We start from the raw sequence: 20444 nt of genomic DNA, 5'->3' as shown, positions 1-20444 counted from the left end.
ATGCACCACAGTGCTGCTATTAGCCTGCTAACCTCTTCAGCAGAGCTGATTGTTTTTCTGTGATAGGCTTGAGAACCACTGTGACTGTGAGCACACTCTGCTTTGATTGTCTGGCTAATATGAGGTAAGAGGTATCAGACTGAAAGCCCAAACCAATTAAATTGGCTGAATGGAAGTGAGAAACCTAGAACTTTTATGTACCACTTAGGAAGCTCCATAAATAGTAACAAAGCACTTTCATGAAGTTCCAAAATATTACTATTATTATTTATTTCTTAGAGACACCCTTATCCAAGGCGACTTACAATTGTTACAAGATATCACATTATACATTATTTCACATACAGATATCACATTATTTTTTACATAGTTACCCATTTATACAGTTGGGTTTTTACTGGAGCAATCTAGGTAAAGTACCTTGCTCAAGGCTGTGTGGTCCAGTGGTTAAAGAAAAGGGCTTGTAACCAGGAGGTCCCCGGTTCAAATCCCAGCTCAGCCACGGACTCATTGTGTGACCCTGAGCAAGTCACTTCACCTCCTTGTGCTCCATCTTTCGGGTGAGACGTAGTTGTAAGTGACTCTGCAGCTGATGCATAGTTCACACACCCTAGTCTCTGTAAGTCGCCTTGGATAAAGGCGTCTGCAAAATAAACAAATAATAATAATAATAAAAAGGGTACAGCAGCAGTGTCCCCCACCTGGGATTGAACCCACGACCCTCCGGTCAAGATTCCAGAGCCCTAACCACTACTCCACACTGCTGCTCTGTGTGGAGTACTATGGAACATTCTATGGAAGTACTCAATGGAGTACTATGGAACACTCACTTGTTCCATAGTATGTAATACAGCAACAAAAGTAATGTTTACCTATTTCTAACTGCAATAAAGCCTGATTAGAGGGTCTGACCTTTGCAGACGGTCGCAAAAAAAAAAATATATATAATTATTACACTGAACAAAAAAATTGTGATTGTAGATTTATGTGGACACAACGTCATGTGATTCACTAGAACTGCTGTTCATAAGTCACTAGACCGATGCACGCTGTGTGACAGCTGTGTGCAACTATTCAGCAACAATCAAGGCAAAACAGAAGGATCGCAGAAACCATGATAAAAGGGTGCCTGTGCAATCAGCTTGTCCCTCAACACAGTCAATTACATACTGTTAAGGCTATTCTAATGTTTTGTCCATTCTCCCTTCTCCGATTTGGAACCTACTCTATGAAGGATATTGTCATCAAGAAGTTCCCCAGTGTTACGATATTTAGCCCCTGAGATTATCCATTGTTGTGACTTAACATTAGTACTGTAAATTATCAAACAAAAGTATAGGGCAACAGCAGCACTGTCCCTCGTTTGGAATGCTATAATTACAATAGGCTCACATTACCCAAATGTCTCCCCCCCAAAAAATTCCATGTGTTTGCTGTCATAGTTTTAGCAATTGATACAAATCACACAATCCATACTGCACGTTTTATAATAACATTGACTACAAGGCAATTAACATTTGCGAAATGAACACAAGTTTGATGGTATAGATTTTATTAAATACTGGAATATGTCACTGTGAATAACATAGAAACATACTAGAAAACTGATTCAATGATTAGTATACATACAATTTTAAGTTGGATGGCTTTGAGTGACACTTTCTTTTAACATTTCCAATGCAACAGAATGTAAACCAACATTATGCAGTATTTTTGTTTTGTAATTAACAATGCCATTTACTATTACCAAAGAAACAGATCGTGCCATATTTTTTCATGATTTGTTCTGACAAATAAATCAATTTGAAATGTTCTAGAAATGTAACAGTTCCATAGTACGTAAACAATACTTGATATAGATCATTCTTTGAAGTCCTGAGTACCGTTTTCACTACAGGTGTACATCATTTATTTATTCATCCCATCCCTTGCTTGACATATTTTCTTAATTCTTAAATAAATGCTGACTTCAGAAATAACCATGGTTTTCTAATTATCTGGTACTTCAGGTTGTTTAACATTTAAGGCAGTGTGATTTTAACAAAAAAAGAAAAAATACAAATCTTAACTCGCAAAAGTACATATTGTCAAAACATAGCATTTGGGCTACACAGATAAAGATTATTGCTAATTGAACTGCTATTATAAAAATAAGGCACACACACACACTAATTAATATATATATATATATATATATATATATATATATATATATATATATATATATATATATATATAATACACACACATATACACAGTGCCTATAGAAAGTCTGTACCTCCTTTCAATATTTTTACCTTTTGTTGCCTTATAGCCTGGAATTAAAATGCATTAAAATAGTTTTTGTTTTCATTTATCTACACATCCTACACCACAACTTCCAAGTGAAAAAAGATATTCTAGAAATTTGTAGAAAATTAATTAAAAATAAAAACTGAAATAGCTTGGTTGGATAAGTTTCCATCCCCCTAGTAATAGCAATCCTAAATTAGCTCAGGTGTAACCAATCGCCTTCAAAATCACACACCAAGTTAAGTGGCCTCCACTTGTGTTAAATTGTAGTGATTCACATGATTTCAGGATAAATTCAGCAGTTCCTGTAGGTTCCAGGGTTGGAAAGATCAGGGGATGGGTATAATAAAAATATCAAAGGCCTCGAATATCCCTTGGAGCACGGTCAAGATGATTATTAAGAAGTGGAAGGTGTATGGCACCACCAAGATCCCGCCTAGATCAGGCCGACCCAAAGCACACAGCCAAAGCTACACTGGAGTGGCTAAGGAACAAAAAGGTAAATGACCTTCAGTGGCCCAGTCAGAGCCCCGACCTAATTCAAATTGAAAATTTGTGGCATGACTTGAAGATTGCTGTCCATCAACGCTCCCCAAGGAACTTGACGGAGCTTGAACAGTTTTGTAAAGAAGAATGGTCAAATATTGCTAAATCTAGGAGTGCAAAGTTGGTAGAGACCTATCCCAACAGACTCACAGCTGTAATTGCTGCCAAAGGTGCTTCCACCAACTCGGGGGTGGAGACTTATCCAATTATGATCTTTCAGTTTTGTATTTAATATATATATTTTTTCCCATAAAAACTTTTTTTCCCCTTAACAGTGTGGAGTATGGTGTGTAGATAAGTGGAAAAAAAATCCTCATTTAAATGCATGAAACTCTGAGGCACTGACACAACAAAATGTGAAAAAAGTTCAAGGGGGTGTGGATATATATATATATATATATATATATATATAATAAACATGCAGGAAAAATAGCAGGCTATACAATTGCCAATAGAAACAGTCCATTTTAAAAGCCATATTAAAATCAAGCCTTTGAAAATACATTTTCTAACAACTTCCCTTTTTTTCTTGTTCCTTATGCGATTTTCGGGTCAAAGTTGTCATGTATTTGGACCCACTCACTCACTTTCTATGCTGCCCGTACACTGTGGGGGCTAGCGAGTTTCCAATAGGCTTGACTATTACACCATTAAGGAAGCACCGCTGCATTAAAATCGGTAACATCTAAGTTTACAAATCTGTTATAAACCATCAATAATGCATGTAGTTCTGTGTCCTGAAAGTGTTATAAACATTAGCCATTTCTTCACAATAAAAGGCTATAGCAATATAATGTTACAAGAATATGTAAGGCATTTATACATAACCAAGCATTAATCTCTACATTAGTAATGAATCATTAAAATGTGATTGTAATAAACAGGTATTCCTTGTTAATAGTAGTCAACCACATTAACAAATGTTTTATAAATGGAGTAAGACCTACATTACAAATTGGACAAAAAACATTTAATATAGTTTCTTTGGGCGTTTTACAATCTAAATGTCTTTATTAATAAATGCATTCCATAAATTTAGGAGCACGCAAGTTCCCATGTTCTTGTTAGTTGTACAAGTTTTTGTTTCTCCACAACCTTAAAGGGATTAATATGAACTTAATTTCAATTTGCACATCATGCATTGGAGTAGAATTGTCATAAAAGAGAGTACAGAAAGACAGAGTAACATTTGGCTTAGCTAAGATAGAAGTGTGTTTTGTTAATACATAGGTGTAAAATACAAAATCCTAAACAGGTACAGTATAAATGACAAGATCGTTCTTTGAGAAAATCTATTATCCTGATCTTTTCATACCTCGATGTTTTCAAAATTATTTTAAAACTAAATCCATCAGTTTTATTTCCAATGAATATACAGTTTTGCGTTTCCAAACCTTCAGATTCTGTGTGTATTAAACACATTTTGGTTCTAACCAAGCTCAGTATGGCTAGCATTCTTGTCTGAACTGTGCAAAGTGCACAGCTTGCAGTTTATTTACGTCCAACAGTTTCAGCCAGCTTCTTTAGTCTTTTCTTCAGCTCCAGAGGGAACTTCTCATAGCATTTCTTGCAGACTGGTTTCATGTCAAACTCCACAAACTTGTTCCTAAGCAGAAGTAAAATAAGATTTGAACATTTTATTTTTTGATAGATATTATTTTTGGTACATCACTAACTGGAAATGTATGTAAATAACATGCAGCAAGATGCAAAATGTGCAAACTACACCAAAACACACAGAACAAACCTAGATAGGATGTCACCTTAAAACATAAGCAACTGGAAATGCATTTACAAACCCTTCAGTAGAGACCCTTATTTTCAAAGTGTGTAATATTTTTTATTTTATTTTTTAGTTTCCCTGATGCAACCACCAAGGAACAGAACTGCTAAGCTTTTGATGCACTTATATACACTAAAAAAAAGTTTTTATTTTCTATTTGGCTACATAAATTGTCAGCAACTCCACTACCAATGTATTCCAGTATAAGTTTATTTTTTTCAAATATTTATGTGGTTTAAATGATTAATTTAAATAGTAAATTCATCATGTAATCCAGAGGGTGGGATAACATTGTTTAACTGCACACACTGCAGTTTGCCTCACTGCTCCCCATTGGGTGTGGCTCTCAGGGTGCTCCTCCTCCTACAAAACTTCAGTTAGAAAATCCAAGCACAATAATTGTAAAAAGCTCAATATAAAAGCGTAATTAAAAAAGAAAATAGGGAAATACAGCAAGATGTTGCATTAAGGCTCATGGAAACACAGTGCAATTTGATGTAAAATACAAAAGGAGTTACAATGCCATGTGAGAGTATAGGGGGTGCCAGTGCTGCATTCCAGGTAACCCATAGTTTGGAACGGCTGGTACTTGCTTGGCTATGGTGCCCATTAAACTTTACCATCCTCTCATGAATACTTGTGTTACAGCAGCATGCATAACTATCCTATATGGCTTGCATTATAAAATCACCCCATAAATGCCCCTACATATTTTATAAACTTGTAAAGTGGGGGAAAAAAACTCCTTTGATCCAACAACCATTATAATGAATGGCAAGAGGCCAAGCTGCAGACGACAAGCAGAAAAAGAGCATTAGAGTTGACAAACAAACCAACCAAGCCAGCAGGCACAGTTAGAGTGATGAATACAGTCTCAAAAAAAAAAAAAACTATCCTTGACACTAACCAATGGAAAGAAAGGAGAAGTGATGAAAAAGAGAAAGAAAGGTTTACAAACAGATTGGCATTTTCTTTTTCTTTTCTTTGGAGTCTCTTTCGCGTTTGGCCAGCCGACGCTTTAGCTCCTCAGGCATTCTCTCATAGCAGGGCTTGCAGACCGGCTTTAGATCAATCTCAACGAATTTGTCCCTTTAGAAGAGGGATCGGCAGACAAGTACAGGAAAGAAGAGCCGATTAAGAGAGAAATCAAAAGACAGAGGGAAGAGCAATATGGAGGGAGACATTCTCCTAGGTGGCAAAAGATAGTGCTTACCAAGCTTTTCATAGAACTAGCAATATTATCATGTGTCTCCATTTTGGGATAAGCATATTGTATTTCAAAGACAACACTACAGATGAAAAGGTTGATGATGCAAAATACAGTATATCTAAAATGACTGGCATGTTTCAGAAAACGTTTTTTTTTTTTTACAGAACAATGAGTTAAACAGCAACAGGAATTATACTTACTTGAGTGTCAGCTTGGTGTTGCAAGTAGAACAGGCAAAGCAGTTTACACACCAAGCCTTGTTCAGTGCAGATACAACTGGAGAGAAAAAAAAACAGTATCACAATGAGAAGGAAACCGTTGCTGCACTAGTACTACAACTGTAAAATAAATAAATCTACTAACAAATGTAATCAATACAAATAAACTAAAAAGTGGGATGTCTATGGCTGTCCGGTTAATACAAAAGCTGTGGTAATACTACAAGAAACCTTTAAAAATATATAACAAACTTTGACAAGAAGTCTCTGAACATCTTCAGTGAAACAGATAAAAGAAAAGCTACTAGTTTATATGAAACACTGATTATAAATTAATTTTAAAAACTTGATCCAACTGCTGTTTTTTTTTTTTTTTTTTTTTTTTTTTTTTAAATCAAAACATAAAAAATAGTAATTCAGAATATTACCATCTCCTTCAATCACACGGTTGCAGTGGTAGCAAACATCACCAAACAGCTATAAAATTACCAGAAAAGAATTAGACCTTTCGTGTAGTTACAAGGCATGCATGTCCTAGCTGCACACTGCAATGTTTAATTCTGCAATCAACAAACAGAAATGTAACTTATCACAACATTCTGCTTCCAAATATCTTGAAACAACTGCATTCACTTGAAATGCTTATTGAGATACTGAATCATAGCGGCAGCTGCTAAACATTTGATAAAACCTGTTACAATTAAGTAAAAGCAATTGTTTCTTTAATTCAAGCTGGGTCACAGAAATGTAATTCTATTATACACTACGCATGTAATGAACAGTGCATTTGCTGATGTATACAGTGTGCACTCCTATTTCACAAGTTCTGTTAATATGTGGTTAGACTATGTTGTCAGTAAATTGTACCTGTACTACACTTTATTGTATAGGGACCCTTCACCAATTCACTGTTTTTAATATTACACTATTTTTTATGTGGAAGACAAATAGCAAAATAATCAAAGCTGCACTTAAAAGTAGGATTTAGATTTTTTTTATTAAGTAAATATGGCAGAATATACAATACATTCCTTTTCACTTGGTTTTTATCCAGAGGTTTGTGTGCAATGGTATTGGAATGTACAGAAATATAATTTATTTCGGAGTTGCAAAAACACAATGTTACAGAATGTTAAATGTACCTGATTGTAGTGAGTTTCACAATAAGCCAATCCCTTCCTTTCATAGTGACGGTGGCCAAGGAATGGCTTTTCACACTTAGCACACACAAAATGCTGCAAAAAACATTTATCGGCCAAACAGGTTAGTCATAGTTTAGTCAGGGCTTCACTGCAGAGAGTTACACAAGAAAAGAGAAGGAGCCAGACAAACAATAGCACAGGCCTAGTCACTGCAGGTACACACCAATCTTTTTACCTCACTGAATTGTGCAACAGAAAACTTTTCAGATAGGAGGGTTCAAACAGGTTCAAACACGTCTCAACTCTTGCTCTTTCCTATTTTAATACATCTCCCGTTATAACCATTACGGTTGATTTGTGAAGTACAGAACGATTCTAAGGTCACATTGGCCTATTTAGAGCTTTGCAGAAACCTTAGACAGTTATTGTGTGCCATAAGGGGGTGCTCTGCGTCCATAGAACATCCCCAATGTCATCTATAGGTACTAAAAGGAAACTTGGTAAAATCTTATTTAGATTTAATTTAAAACGTTAAGGCAGCTCCATTTCTAAAATATCTTGTTAGCAATAGTTATCTGTATTCCCATTTGAGGTGAACTATGAGCTTTCAAATTATCAGTTAAGTCAGTGGATGAAGAGCCTTTAGCTGCTACTTGCCCATTTTGTAAATTTCCCTGCAAATCTATATCTGTTTAACACCTTTTTTTTTTTTTTTTTTACCACCGCCTCATGTAACAAGCCTTGAGATGCTAGCTAAGTATCCAATTCTGATATTCCGAGAACACCCCCTGTTTGAATAGTTTTAATCGTTGTGAGGCAGGGAGGTGAAGCTGCACAAGGTGCATGGGTGTCCAAATCCCTCTCACCATGTCAAAGTGCCTTTCACAATAGACGTGGCCCCCCCGCTCATAGTAAGGGTGCCCTTGAAAGGGCCTTTCACAGACAGAGCACACAAAGTGCTGAAACAGGAATATAATGTGTGGAAAGTAATTTAGAGATAAAAAGGTACACAAAAGAGAGCAGTGAAGAAGATGTACTGAAAAAACACAAGTAAACAATTTATTAAAAAAAAAAGATATACAGTATATAAAATTCATAAAATAGGACGTACTGAAAGACCAATTCATTACTGACCACTAGTGGCCAAAAAGAAGAATGACAACAGATAAAGTATATATTAAAATCATTTTTGTGTGCAATTTGTGATATCCATAACATTATCCATAACTTTAAACGCTCAGTCATTATACAGGCCAGACGTACCTCCACGTGCCACTGCTTGCCCATGGCGTTGACCACACGCCCTTCAATGGGTCTTCGGCAGGCACCACAAATGGGAACTCCCATCTTGTCATGGCAGGGCAGGCAATACAACTCCCCTTTTAGTTCACGAGCATCAGCAGTCAGCTCCTTACTGGCAAATGCCAAGGGGACAGGCAGAAATAAAAGCATGTTTGTTATAAGCTTTAAAAAAAATCCATGTAGAAAGATTCATGTACATTGTTACAAATATCAGCAGTATACTTTGCATAAGATGAAAATATGTTCATTGTAGGACATCTGGGTGACAACTGAATCTCCCTTTACACTCATAGGTGATGACCAGTTTACCTGGCTACCAATACATGCTGCGGACATCGTCTGGTAGTCACTGACATCATGGTGCGAAGGATGCACATTAAGGGACTATCCTGATCAATGTATAAATTACATTTGTAATGCATTATATAAATCTTGGAATACAACAGGCTGGTAAAACAACTCCTACTGTCGCCGTTCTTGCTACCTACCCGCAGTTGGTGCAGTTGAAGTGATCCGGGTGGTACGGATCATTCTTGAAAATCAAAGGCAGCTCGTCAATGATGGCGTGACACTTCTGACAGATGTACTTCCCCAGACCTCTAGCTTTCTCACGGTTGTGACAAGGGCGACAAAGGTGTCTAGATAACGGAAATCAAGCTTGCTTTAAAATCCAAAAGCCCTCTTCTCCTCTCCCCTAATTATACAAAGTTGTATTTTATATAAATAAAATCATGTAAACAACCCCCCCACCCCATAATTCACCTTCTAAAACCAATCCTCTTTACAAAAACACAAATGTGCTTATAATTCCACTTAATTTAGGGTACCAACACAGAAAAGCTTTGCAAATTATGTAAACAAAAACAAATAAATAAAGAAAGGAAACAAACAAAGGAACTGATACATTAGGGGTGGGAAAAATATCCGAATGAATATTTTTTTTACATGTGTTAGAACATGAAAAAAAAAATGGAATTAGTCAGAAATGCGTATTGTGCGTTTTTTTTTTAGTATTGTTTTTTTGCAAAGTAAAAAGTACATAATACATCATGTATGTACATAATGCAGGGTTTATTTTAGTAATAGGCTACTGTAATAAAATGTTAGTGTGCTGCGAGAAATTACATTGTTGAAAACAGCCGGAAATAAGCATCGTGTCTGACATGTGGAATTATTTTGACAAAATAAATGAACGAAATGCTGTAGAATGCAAGCTTTGCAAAAAATGAGTGAGTTCCCATGGTGGTACTACTAATTTGCGAGAGCATATTAAATGGGTGCATGCTGTACTTTACAAAGAAGATTCAGATAAAGCCGGAGGCCAGACAACCATCACTGACTTTGCAAACACAATCGTGTAAAGATGAAACAACAAGCAAGGTGGTCAACTTCTTGGTACAGGTAATGCGTCCACTCAGTATTGTTGAAGACAAACCCTTCATCGAGTTGCTGCGTTGCCTTGAACCACAGTACAAGGTGCCAAGTCACATAACTAAGAGAACTGATTAAACAGCAACACAAGGATGGACAAAAAGCATTTAGGTCCGAACTGGAAAATGTGAGTTCTCTTGCCCTGACAACAGATACATGGACAAGTGTGGCAAACGAGTCATACATGACTAACTTGCCACTACATGGACGGCGAGTGGAATTTACAAACTCAAATTCTAGCTTCAAAACCAATTGCAGAGCGCCACACTGCTGTGAATCTACAGCACTACTTAGAGGAAATACTGTCAACCCCCCCTTTCTAAAATACTTGCAGTAGTTACACATAATGCCTCCAATATCTAGCTCATGACAGAAAAGACAGGCTTAACTGCTGTGAGGTGTGGGGGACACAGTTTACAACTTTCAGTTTGGAAAGGTCTGGCAATACCGGAGATTGATCATGCTATTGGTGCGTCTTGAAAGTTGGCCACTTTAGAATGAGCTCCACAGCACAGATTGAACTACACCGGCGACAAGAACAGTTTGGTGTCTGCAAAGATGTGCTTATGCAAGATTTACCAAAGAGATGGAATGCAACCTACCTTGATCTCAAGGGATATTGGGATGTTTTAAAAGAGCTGCTTAACATATTGTTCCTAATGGAAAACGCTACACGGTATCTCAGCAGCGAATGCTGTCTTACACTTTCAGCAGTTTCACATGTGATCACAAGCTTGGTTGACAAAATTAAACCAGAAGGGAGCGATTCACCTGCTGTTAAACTGACAAACTTTGACCTGACCTGGAGAAGTTTCTTTCTGATGTCCAAAAAAAAGAAACCAAAAGAGAAATTGAGTCCAGATTACACGCACGCAACCCAGAGCTGGCAAATACTGCTCTACCTGGGGTTTTAGGTGCTGTTTTGGATTTGGGAAGCGAGACATTGGCATTGGCTTCCGTCAAAACACAACTACAGCAGTTTATTTGGGGACGTAGATGAGGAACCAGACACCGTGGACGACTGATCTGAGTAAGATATTTTTTTGCAAGAACCCAAAACTATCTGTCACAGAAGACCCGCTCTTATGGTGGAAGCAGCATGCCTCACGTTTTCCAACACAATTTGCAAGGGAAATGTTATGCATACCGGCAACATCGACTCCGTCACAGAGGGTTTTTTTCAGCAGCAAACCGTTACAAAGAAGCAGGCCTGCCTAAGTGCAGATGGACGCAATTCTGTTTCTTAAAAAAAACTGAACTTTAAAAAAAATAAAAAAAAATAATGATATATATATAATTTTTTTTTAATTATTATTATTATTTTCTGTTGGACTGTAAAGTGAACAGCGCAAGGGTGAGTTTATTTAAATTCTATAAAGGCACTTAAACCCGTATTGCGAACGAAATGTTAAATTTCTTTATTGGTCAGTATTTGTTAGTTACGAAAAGACCTGAATCACCACCGTCATGTCAATAGTATATGCAAGTGCTGTGTTTTTGTTGTTTTTCAGATTTTTTTGTTTAAATGTCATACGCAATAAGTAAACTCCCTGAGGATCTCCCCACTTAATATAATGTTTTTCATTTAATGGCTTTTTCTAAATTTCCGAACGAATATATTTATCTCGGAAAAATATCCGAACATAAAAAAAAAAACATGTTTGTTCCACCACTATGATACATATTCTGTACATCCTCATTCTTTGGAAAGCTCCAGTCATATGTGTGATGCAAACACTGCCTGGAACAGTGGGATCAGGCATGTTTATTCCTGCATGGCAGACGGGAGGAATGACTGCACTCACCTGCCAGCATTCTTCACAAAGCCCACGTCAGCAAGGACTTGTTGGCAGATGTCACAGCAGAAGCAGTCGGGATGCCAACTATTGTTCATCGCCTTTATCACACGACCAATGATGAACTCGCCTAAAACACAAACAGGTACCCTCAGGGATGCTGTACACATAAACTGAAACAGACAGCTGTCAGCCAGGGTGTGGAGGTATTACATATCTCTGTCCACAAAATACACTTCACCACAGTTCAATGCTGTTTTAAAGCTGGAGCAATATTTAATTAAGTATATATAGTGTGTGTTTTTTTTTTGTTTTGTTTTTTTACTGATTTGCCTGGTGCAAAAATAGCACTATTAAAAATGACCTTCCCTACTCCATTAGCTTCTGTAACCTGGAACACAGAAGAGAGGTCTGCTTGTCCTATTGTGGTGTTCTTTTAAGAATGTTTTAAAGTAGAGAAAACATATTAGAAATGAGTACTGAACTAAACAAAGCAGTGAAAAGGGTATTACATGGATTTTAAAACCTTTGTTAAAACACATTTATGTTTAAATATAGCTGAAATGCACATTTTGGGCCAGTGGCCACAGAGACTTTTATAGAGACTGACAGCAGTGTGGAGTAGTGGTTAGGGTGCTGGACTCTTGACCAGAGGGTCTTGGGTTCAATCCCAGGTGGGGGCCACTGTTGCTGTACCCTTGAGCAAGGTACTTTACCTAGATTGCTCCAGCAAAAACCCAACTGTATAAATGGGTAATTGTATGTAAAAATAACGTGTAAAAAAATAATGTAATTGTATGTAAAAAATAATGTGATATCTTGTAACAATTGTAAGTAGCCCTGGATAAGGGCATCTGCTAATAATGCAATTAAGTTTATCATGACTGACCATTCCAGCCGTCTATAGAAAAGCAACTACAAGCTACAATCCAACATAATGCTGACAGGAACCATGAATGCTACCTCTCACAGCTCTGAGAGACCTCCTAAAGCAGGGGTTCCCAACTTTACCTGAGGTTCAGCTGCATTAGGCACTGCTGCCCACTATTAGCACTCCTTGGGAAAATGTCAAATTAAAAACATTGTATATGTTTAAACCTGTAACATTATAAATAAACCTAATCTAAACTGTACTTTATTCATTTGAATAAATATTGTGAAAGATGGAAATCACAAAGAATATGCACTGAGTGAAAATAATCATTTTGAAACACTTTAATTTTAGTAAATAAAATAAAATTACAGAAAACTAAAAATAGATGTTTATCAAACCTTTAAATTAGGTACCTTTGTATAATTGAAAATTTTAGAAATGCAGTTATTTTTTTCTTGGTCATCAAACAAGACAGAAGTGCATGTCTCTTATTATTCCCATTCATAAATACCTGAACAGGAATCACTTTTGAGTAAAACCAGTACAACGTGCACAAAAACATAGTTCTTAAATCCTAATTTCTGAACACTGTGTAAATAAAATGTCCAGCCGTTACCACTGTCATGCACAAGAAAGACGAATGCACACAATACAGAAGGAAACGAGAGCCTTGCATAAGTTACTTTTTTCGCCATTACTCTGTACAACCAAAAACAACTTGCAAAATCACATTCAGTTGAATTGCAACATTCCCCCCCCATCCTCTCCCCCCCCCCCCCCCAAAAAAAAAAAAAAAATCGTGGAGCGCTGCTGCGCCACTTAACCAAAAGAAAACTTATGAAAATCCACCTGCAGCGAAATTTGAATAAGTCAAAATGTTTCTTTATTATTATTTTCCAACAAAACAGATTCTAGTGTTATTTTAAGACAGCTGAACGAGCCAGTAAATCAATAAAATAGCATTGTATCCAAACATTTTAACAAATCAATTACCGGTCTGTAAAAAGATTTATCAGTTTGATTAATAAACTTGATTTAGTTAATATTGAAACATACAAAGTACTCAATATTTTAAATGTTAATAGTTAATTAGTCACAAACGTATTCAATTTTTAAATGAATGTTATCAAGTGTTGGTATGAAAATGTTTTACAAAAGAAACAACCCATTCCAGCACCTCAAAACTGAGCCCACGGTACAAATGCATTCAAACTCCTGTAGCTGCCTTTTTTGTTCTTTATACTTTGCAAAACGTATTCTTTGGTAGCGGATTCAACATATTGTAATTTTATCAATACTGAACACACTGTTTACATATTCCGATCACACTCTACATCCCGCCTACCGGTGGGCCAACTGTTAGCGCAGATTTGTGAATTTCTGCTTTGATTGACAGTCTGCCAATACTGCCTTGCTACACTATTTTTCTACAGTTACAGCAGACGCTGGCACCTGCTTTTTTGCTATTAATAGAAAAAGAATACATAGAATGTCATTGCTTCCGCGGCCCACCTGGGACTGTGTCCCGGATCCCAGTTTAGGAACCCCAGTCCTAAAGTAAAGACTATTCAGTCAAGGGCCTCTCACAAGCAGAAACTGTCACTTGTGTTATGATTCAATGTCTACTGCAGCCTTAACGAATACCACTCAAATGAGTTAAAGACATGCTTGTGAATTAACCTGCTGCACTACCTAGCACCCTCTTGGGTGCTTTACTTCAGTATACTCACCACACTGATGGCAACAGGGGGCAAACAGCATCTGGAAATCATGCTCACAGTATTTTCTCCCTTCAAACTGGAAATAAAAAGGAAATTAAACTGGCCATTAAATTTAAATGATCTGGGAAGTAATTACTGCTGCATTAGTGCTTTCATTTTATTCCACAGTTTATATAAGATAATATAATTTACAGAGGTGCAACTTAAACCTGCCATTTGCTCTATTGTACTGACACTTTCCCAGATCTAAAAAAAGCCACCGACAAATACTTAAAGTTGAATAATTGTATAGAATAAAAAAAAAACACTCAACAACTATATTAATTCGACAACTATGTTCCAAATTAAACTTGTGTGAATTTTAAGAAGGTTTTAAATATTTCAATAATACTAAATCTCTAGGGGAGGAGGTTGGTCTGTTCATAAAAGGTATCCATTCTAAAGCTATAGTTTAAATTATGATCTATATATCTGTGTTTGTTTTTTTTTGTTTTTTTAAATAAGACATGAAAGACTGTTTTGTAGTTTAAAATATATTAAAGTCAGCCAAGCAATATCAAAGGCTAGGACTTTTGTATACTTTCTTTGAAATACATCATTTACTGGCGGTTCCCCCTACAGGGTGGATTTATTTATTCATTCTTGTTAGCATCACAAAATACAATTAAAATATGGTTGGAAGAGGTTAGCAACAGAGCAGGTTTATGGTTGTATTGAGATCATGGGGGCCCATACTCGGCCCTTCCACTCCTGGTCTTTGTTCCAACCCTTTTCTAAATTGTTTAATTAAACCATTTAAATATCCATCCAGACCCTGAAGTAGTTAAGCAGTTCACTTTACCTGGAGTGGAATTACCTTCTAGGACCGTGATTGTACACCCCTGGTTTAGATTAGACCTAGTTGCTTTAAATTACTTTTTTATAGTTGTTGTTTGTTTGTCTTTGTTTGCTTACTATACTCTGGCCCTTTTACGGTTTTAGCAATCATTCTATGTGGTTCTTATTGCAGTTACTTTTTGTGATCTGCGTTGAAGGTGCTTAGCACTGAGTTCAGAAGCTGCTCTTGCGTTCTAGACATTTTTCAGAGGCTAAATCAGCCAGAGTGTCTTTACCTTTGCAAGCACTATCTAGTGAACCGTGGACTGCGTTTCCTTTTGTATTACTGGCAACACAGAGGTGGTGTTGACTAGATGGCACTAGCACTCACTAATATGTCTATGGCTAGCAACTAGAACAGAAGAGCAACTTCTAAACATAGATTTAACACATAAGAATAAACACAGTATTTGAGTAATCGAAATAAGAGCCACTCAGAATGACACATTTTAACTGGAGCTAAAGAAAAAACGATTCCTGAAAATTGGAACATGTTTTCTCATATATGTTGGAAAGGACCTCTTCCTCTTTTCCACCCACAGGAAAGATAAGAATGTTGTCTATGGCTGTGTAAAAAACAAAAGTGGTATTTGAAGTTTAAAAGTCACTGGAAAAGCCACTTAATGTCCTCTGGGGACCAGGCTAATGAGTGTGGCAGATCCTCACCTCGTAGAAGAGGCCCTCTGGGAACTGCTGGAAACACTGTGCGCACACGAAGCACTGCTCATGGTACAGCTCGCCGTTACTGTTCACAATCTTCTCAGCCGGTTCAAAGCCACTCTTGCAGCGCTCACAGATGGCATTTGCCAGAGCATTTGCCATGTTGCTGTTTAAAAAAAAAAAAGAAGAAAAAAAATATATATATTATTATTATTATTATTATTATTATTATTATTATTATTATTATGATGATGATGATGATGATGATGATGATGATGATGATGGTAACAGTATCATTGGTCACAAAGAATGTTTTGGTTCTCCACTTTGTTTTTTGTTTGTTTTTTTTGTAATTTGACATTCAAATACTATATAGATTATCACTGAAGCAAGTGTGGAGTAGTGATTAGGGCTCTGGACTCTTGACCGGAGGGTCATGGGTTCAATCCCAGGTGAGGGACACTGCTGCTGTACCCTTGAGCAAGGTACTTTACCTAGATTGGTAAAAACCCAACTATATAAATGGGTAATTGTATGTAAAAATAATGTAATTGTATGTAAAAAATAATGTCATATCTTGTAACAATTGTAAGTCGCCCTGGATAAGGGCATCTGCTAATAAATAAATAAATAAATAAAATAATAATAATAATAACAATAATAATAATAATGCCTTTCATACACAATGGTTCAAAGTGCTTTACAGACAGTTAAACAGAGCAGCATAATTTAAAATACAATAAATTAGAATAAAATACAAATACAAATAAGCTTAAAAAATGGAAATTAAATGGCTAAGTATAAAGATGTGTCTTGAGCCAGGACTTAACCATTTCCAGGGAGGGAGCACTTTAAACTGATTCAGGCAGGGAGTTCCAGAGTCGAGGTTGATCACACAAGGCTACTGCTCCCTTCCTCTTTAGCCTCACCCATCGAACACAGAGAAGATCACAACTAGCAGACCTCAATACCCGTTGAGGCTCATAGGGAGTCAACATCTCTGTCAAATAATCTGGAGCCATCCCATTTAGAGCTTTATATTACTCAACTATTGTCAAGTTGCAGTCCCTAGGGGTGTAAAATCTATTTTCCTACGCTTGTGCATTTGGACTTTTATTCCTACTATTTTTCTTCACTGTGAAAAGTCTCAAGTTTTAAATAAATGTATAAAAATCAACCTGATAAAACCGGCACTGGTGAATTAGTAACCTACAGTATGAGGTTCGGGGTGAATGTAACACTTCCAGATGTTTCCTTAGTGAGGCACAATAGAACCTAGTAAACAAAGAGGAACATCAGGCTTTTGAGAATACATGGAGTTCTTTTTATAATAAACAACTTTCTTGGAGAACGAGTAGAAAGCAGCTTCAAGTATTGCTTGAACAGATTACTGTCAAATTTGGTTTCTGACCATGGCCATTAACCAGAAGAATGTGTATATTTCTGAAACTCCTAAGAAAAGGAAATGTGGAAGAAATAGAAAACATTTGCACTGATCGCCAAATAACCCCCTTCCAAGAGACCAAAAGGAGTAAACTTTTTAATCTTTGCAACCAGTTGTATGGTGCAACGCCCAGTCATGAATAACCCATGAATTTAATGGTGAACAGCAGCTACATGTATTTCAACACGGGTTACAAAATAATGATCCTCCCTTTCCCCTGAAAAATTAAATCAGACATTCAGACCCACACCACCCTCCGCTGTTATGTTTAAAATGAGGAAACACCTATTGTCACTCAGAGAATGTAAAAATGTAGTGTATAGAAATGGTTCTATAGAACTCCTAAAAAGGAAAAGACTGCAGACATTATCCCAGCCACCACCCAACACATGTTTTTGTGCCTTCCAGTGTTTGGGTTCAAATGAAAGCAGTTGTTGGCTTCTCTTTTGTTAACAACTGATAAGAGTCTTATCAGAACAAACCAAACTGCTTAAAGAAAAGAAAAAAAGCAGGACTTTGACAGTACTGGAATGTGAAAAACAAGTCTTTAATCTATTACTCTAAACTAAATAGTTATATTGCTTTCCAGTGGGCAAGGGAAACTACAAGTGGGTTGCTTTGTAAACCCATTTCTAACCTCTTCACAGATACCCCAGCTTTGTGAATAGTGTTTTCTATAAGTGCAAACACCAAATGCAAACATTTTTCATCTATATGTCATCTGTCAGACAGCCACTCCTATTTGAGAAAACAGCTAAAAGGAAATTATGACAAAGCTCTAGAGGATTTCATGGTTCTAGATGAGCCTTCCTGGAAAATCTCCTATTGTGTTTTTGTAGGCCAGGAAAGAAGTATAAAATCATCTTTTAACAAGTCTCTTTAAAATCGACCACCTCTCTTCAGATACCCAGAAATTTAAAAAGGCTTTTCAGAAATACTAAACACCTTAAAAAGCAGCTTCTGGTGCACCCTAAAGTATGTGTAGAAAAAAAGATCAATGATGTTTGTACTATATTTAGAGTTTATCATAAAGATTTGTGATTTCAGATTGCAGAATCACCATGGAGGTATAGATACACACACACACACAGGGCAACAGCACCTTTTTACAAAACAAAAAGGGAATTAGATGGTAGCAGCTTCACTGGCAATTCACTACAGGGGGCCTTGGTTCAAAACAATAAGCTAGTAACCTTTACCATTCTGAAGAATAAAGACAATCAAAATTATAACAAAAACTTTACTTTCTTTTGTATTATTATTATAAACATGTGCAAGAAATCCTTTCAAATGTGACACATTCTTCAAGGGTGACTTAAATGTATGCAAATTGGGTGCAGGTAGTTACACACTGCAGATTAAACTTTCAGAAGGACTGCTGGTATAAATTATCAACATTAGAGTCTGTCAGCATTATTTTTTTTTCTGTATCAAATGCATATAAAAACAAAACAAAAAGCTACGAAACTACTTCAGCTAGTTTTCCTTAAACAAACAGTCCTGCTCACAGCTTGCATCAATCTGAAGACATTTAGTCTTCCAGCAAAAGCCCTGGTCAGAGACGGTCGTGTCTGAAATTATATAAATACGGGTCTTTTAACAGCAGCTTACAATCACAAGGGGAACAAAGCATTTACAGTCTGATACTGGAATTCTCTTGCAGTCAATGTCACCTTAGAAACCACTCTACTGCTGAACTGAATGTTTCTGCAATACACAATCTTTCCTAGTTACAAGAAAGTACATTTGGATAGCATGTCTTTGAGTGTATACTTTCACCAAGAATTTCAATACAAGTTATAACATCAGAATGACATTTCAGGTTTAGGAAGTTTGTCACAAATTTTAACAACTGGCAAATCAAACTGCAATTAAAATATTCAAAGCTTGGGGTAGTGTCCAGCACCTGACAATTCCATTTGAATTACAGTAGCTTACAAAATGTAAATCAGACCTTTACTAAGAAAAATATTTCTATGCAGAAGTTTCTACAGAGGGAAAGGCAATGGTGAAAAAATACAAAAAAAAACCAAAAATACACATTTGAACAAAGCTTTTCAAACAACAATGATTTATTAGACGCAGGTATGTGAGTCGGATTGCGGTCTACGGTTCTAATCATCGTAATCAAACAATACCCATCTCAAACTGTTAGATAGACTTACAATCGTGCATAAAAGTCACAGAACTCCTTGTACACTTTTATGTCACTGCGTCTCCTCTGGGATTTGGAGACGGGCACTTCATCCTCCCCGCCATCAACGAGTTGAACCCCATTAACCACCGAATGCTGAACCTCCCGATCCTCTGGGATCACATTGGGCAGCACACTGTTCTGCACCTCCATCCTTAAACCGGGACACACAATCCACAGGAACTTCAGCCTCTGCAAACACAGCTTTGCACTACGAAGCCCAAACAATATGCCAGAGACTTCCCAAATCCCAAAGAAAAAAAAAGTTCACAGTCCCAGATCACTCAGCCAGGCTTACTCTGAGGTTTGGTTACAGTTTCAAATTAAAAGCACAGCACAGCAGAGTAAGGTCACAATGTCATTGGGTGTGATTTATGGAGATCCTGTTTAAACAGATGAAACAGCAATACCCCAGAGTTCAGCTTATGGAGCTTGGCCATTCCGTGATCAATGTTTAAATGTCTAACAACAACACTGTCCAAGTATTTAAAAAATAAACCCTTTAAAATACAATGACAGGCCAGCTGGGTTGGTAGCAAAACAAACATTTAATGCTCCCCTTCAGTGTTCTGGCTTAGTTATTTCACAGCTGGGTCATCAAACCAACCATGCTCATAGAATTATGATTTGAGGTTGGTTTACTTTAGCATACATATAAAAATGTACACACATTTAGAAATACTATTTAATCACTTTTTGAAAAAAAAAATACCCTGCATACAGGATTATAACAATATACACTTAATTGTGATCTCTGCTTTTAAAATGTGCTTTTAGAGCACATACAAAACTTGCAGTTTGTGCTTCTACTTGATTTACCTTACAAGGAACTGTACAACTGCACTAGGCTATAAGCATACATTTTTGTCCAGATCTGTCTGTATACATTTTAAAAGAGGACTTTTAAACAGTAGAAGGATTCTTCCTCTAGTCCGGACTAATGAATGTTTTCCGT

At 36.6% G+C, this 20444-nt stretch overlaps 1 protein-coding gene across 9 annotated transcripts in view; it reads right to left on the bottom strand.

Moving 5' to 3' along the window:
• Positions 1-1535: 1535 nt before the first annotated feature.
• The window catches only part of LOC117405998 (LIM and senescent cell antigen-like-containing domain protein 1), a 53506-nt gene continuing 34597 nt past the window's right edge, over positions 1536-20444 (bottom strand). For 4 of the 9 annotated variants that reach the window (XM_034009625.2, XM_059030016.1, XM_034009627.3 and 1 more), the window contains exons 2-11: positions 15858-16017; positions 14325-14391; positions 11730-11850; positions 8982-9131; positions 8455-8605; positions 7192-7284; positions 6478-6526; positions 6032-6107; positions 5529-5710; positions 4322-4444 (exon numbers count right to left, since the gene is read on the bottom strand). In XM_034009625.2, the coding sequence (XP_033865516.1) occupies positions 5572-5710; positions 6032-6107; positions 6478-6526; positions 7192-7284; positions 8455-8605; positions 8982-9131; positions 11730-11850; positions 14325-14391; positions 15858-16017 (1006 nt within the window). In that variant the 3' untranslated portion in view covers positions 4322-4444; positions 5529-5571. Of the gene's footprint in view, positions 4445-5528; positions 5711-6031; positions 6108-6477; positions 6527-7191; positions 7285-8057; positions 8151-8454; positions 8606-8981; positions 9132-11729; positions 11851-14324; positions 14392-15857; positions 16018-19460; positions 19760-20444 lie in introns of those variants that run through there. The other 5 variants (XM_034009628.3, XM_059030015.1, XM_034009621.3 and 2 more) reach the window with 5 other exon arrangements.

This window comes from Acipenser ruthenus, chromosome 9, assembly GCF_902713425.1.
Source record: "Acipenser ruthenus chromosome 9, fAciRut3.2 maternal haplotype, whole genome shotgun sequence".
Taxonomy (NCBI): domain Eukaryota; kingdom Metazoa; phylum Chordata; class Actinopteri; order Acipenseriformes; family Acipenseridae; genus Acipenser; species Acipenser ruthenus.
This window is presented reverse-complemented; position numbering and strand designations above follow the sequence as displayed.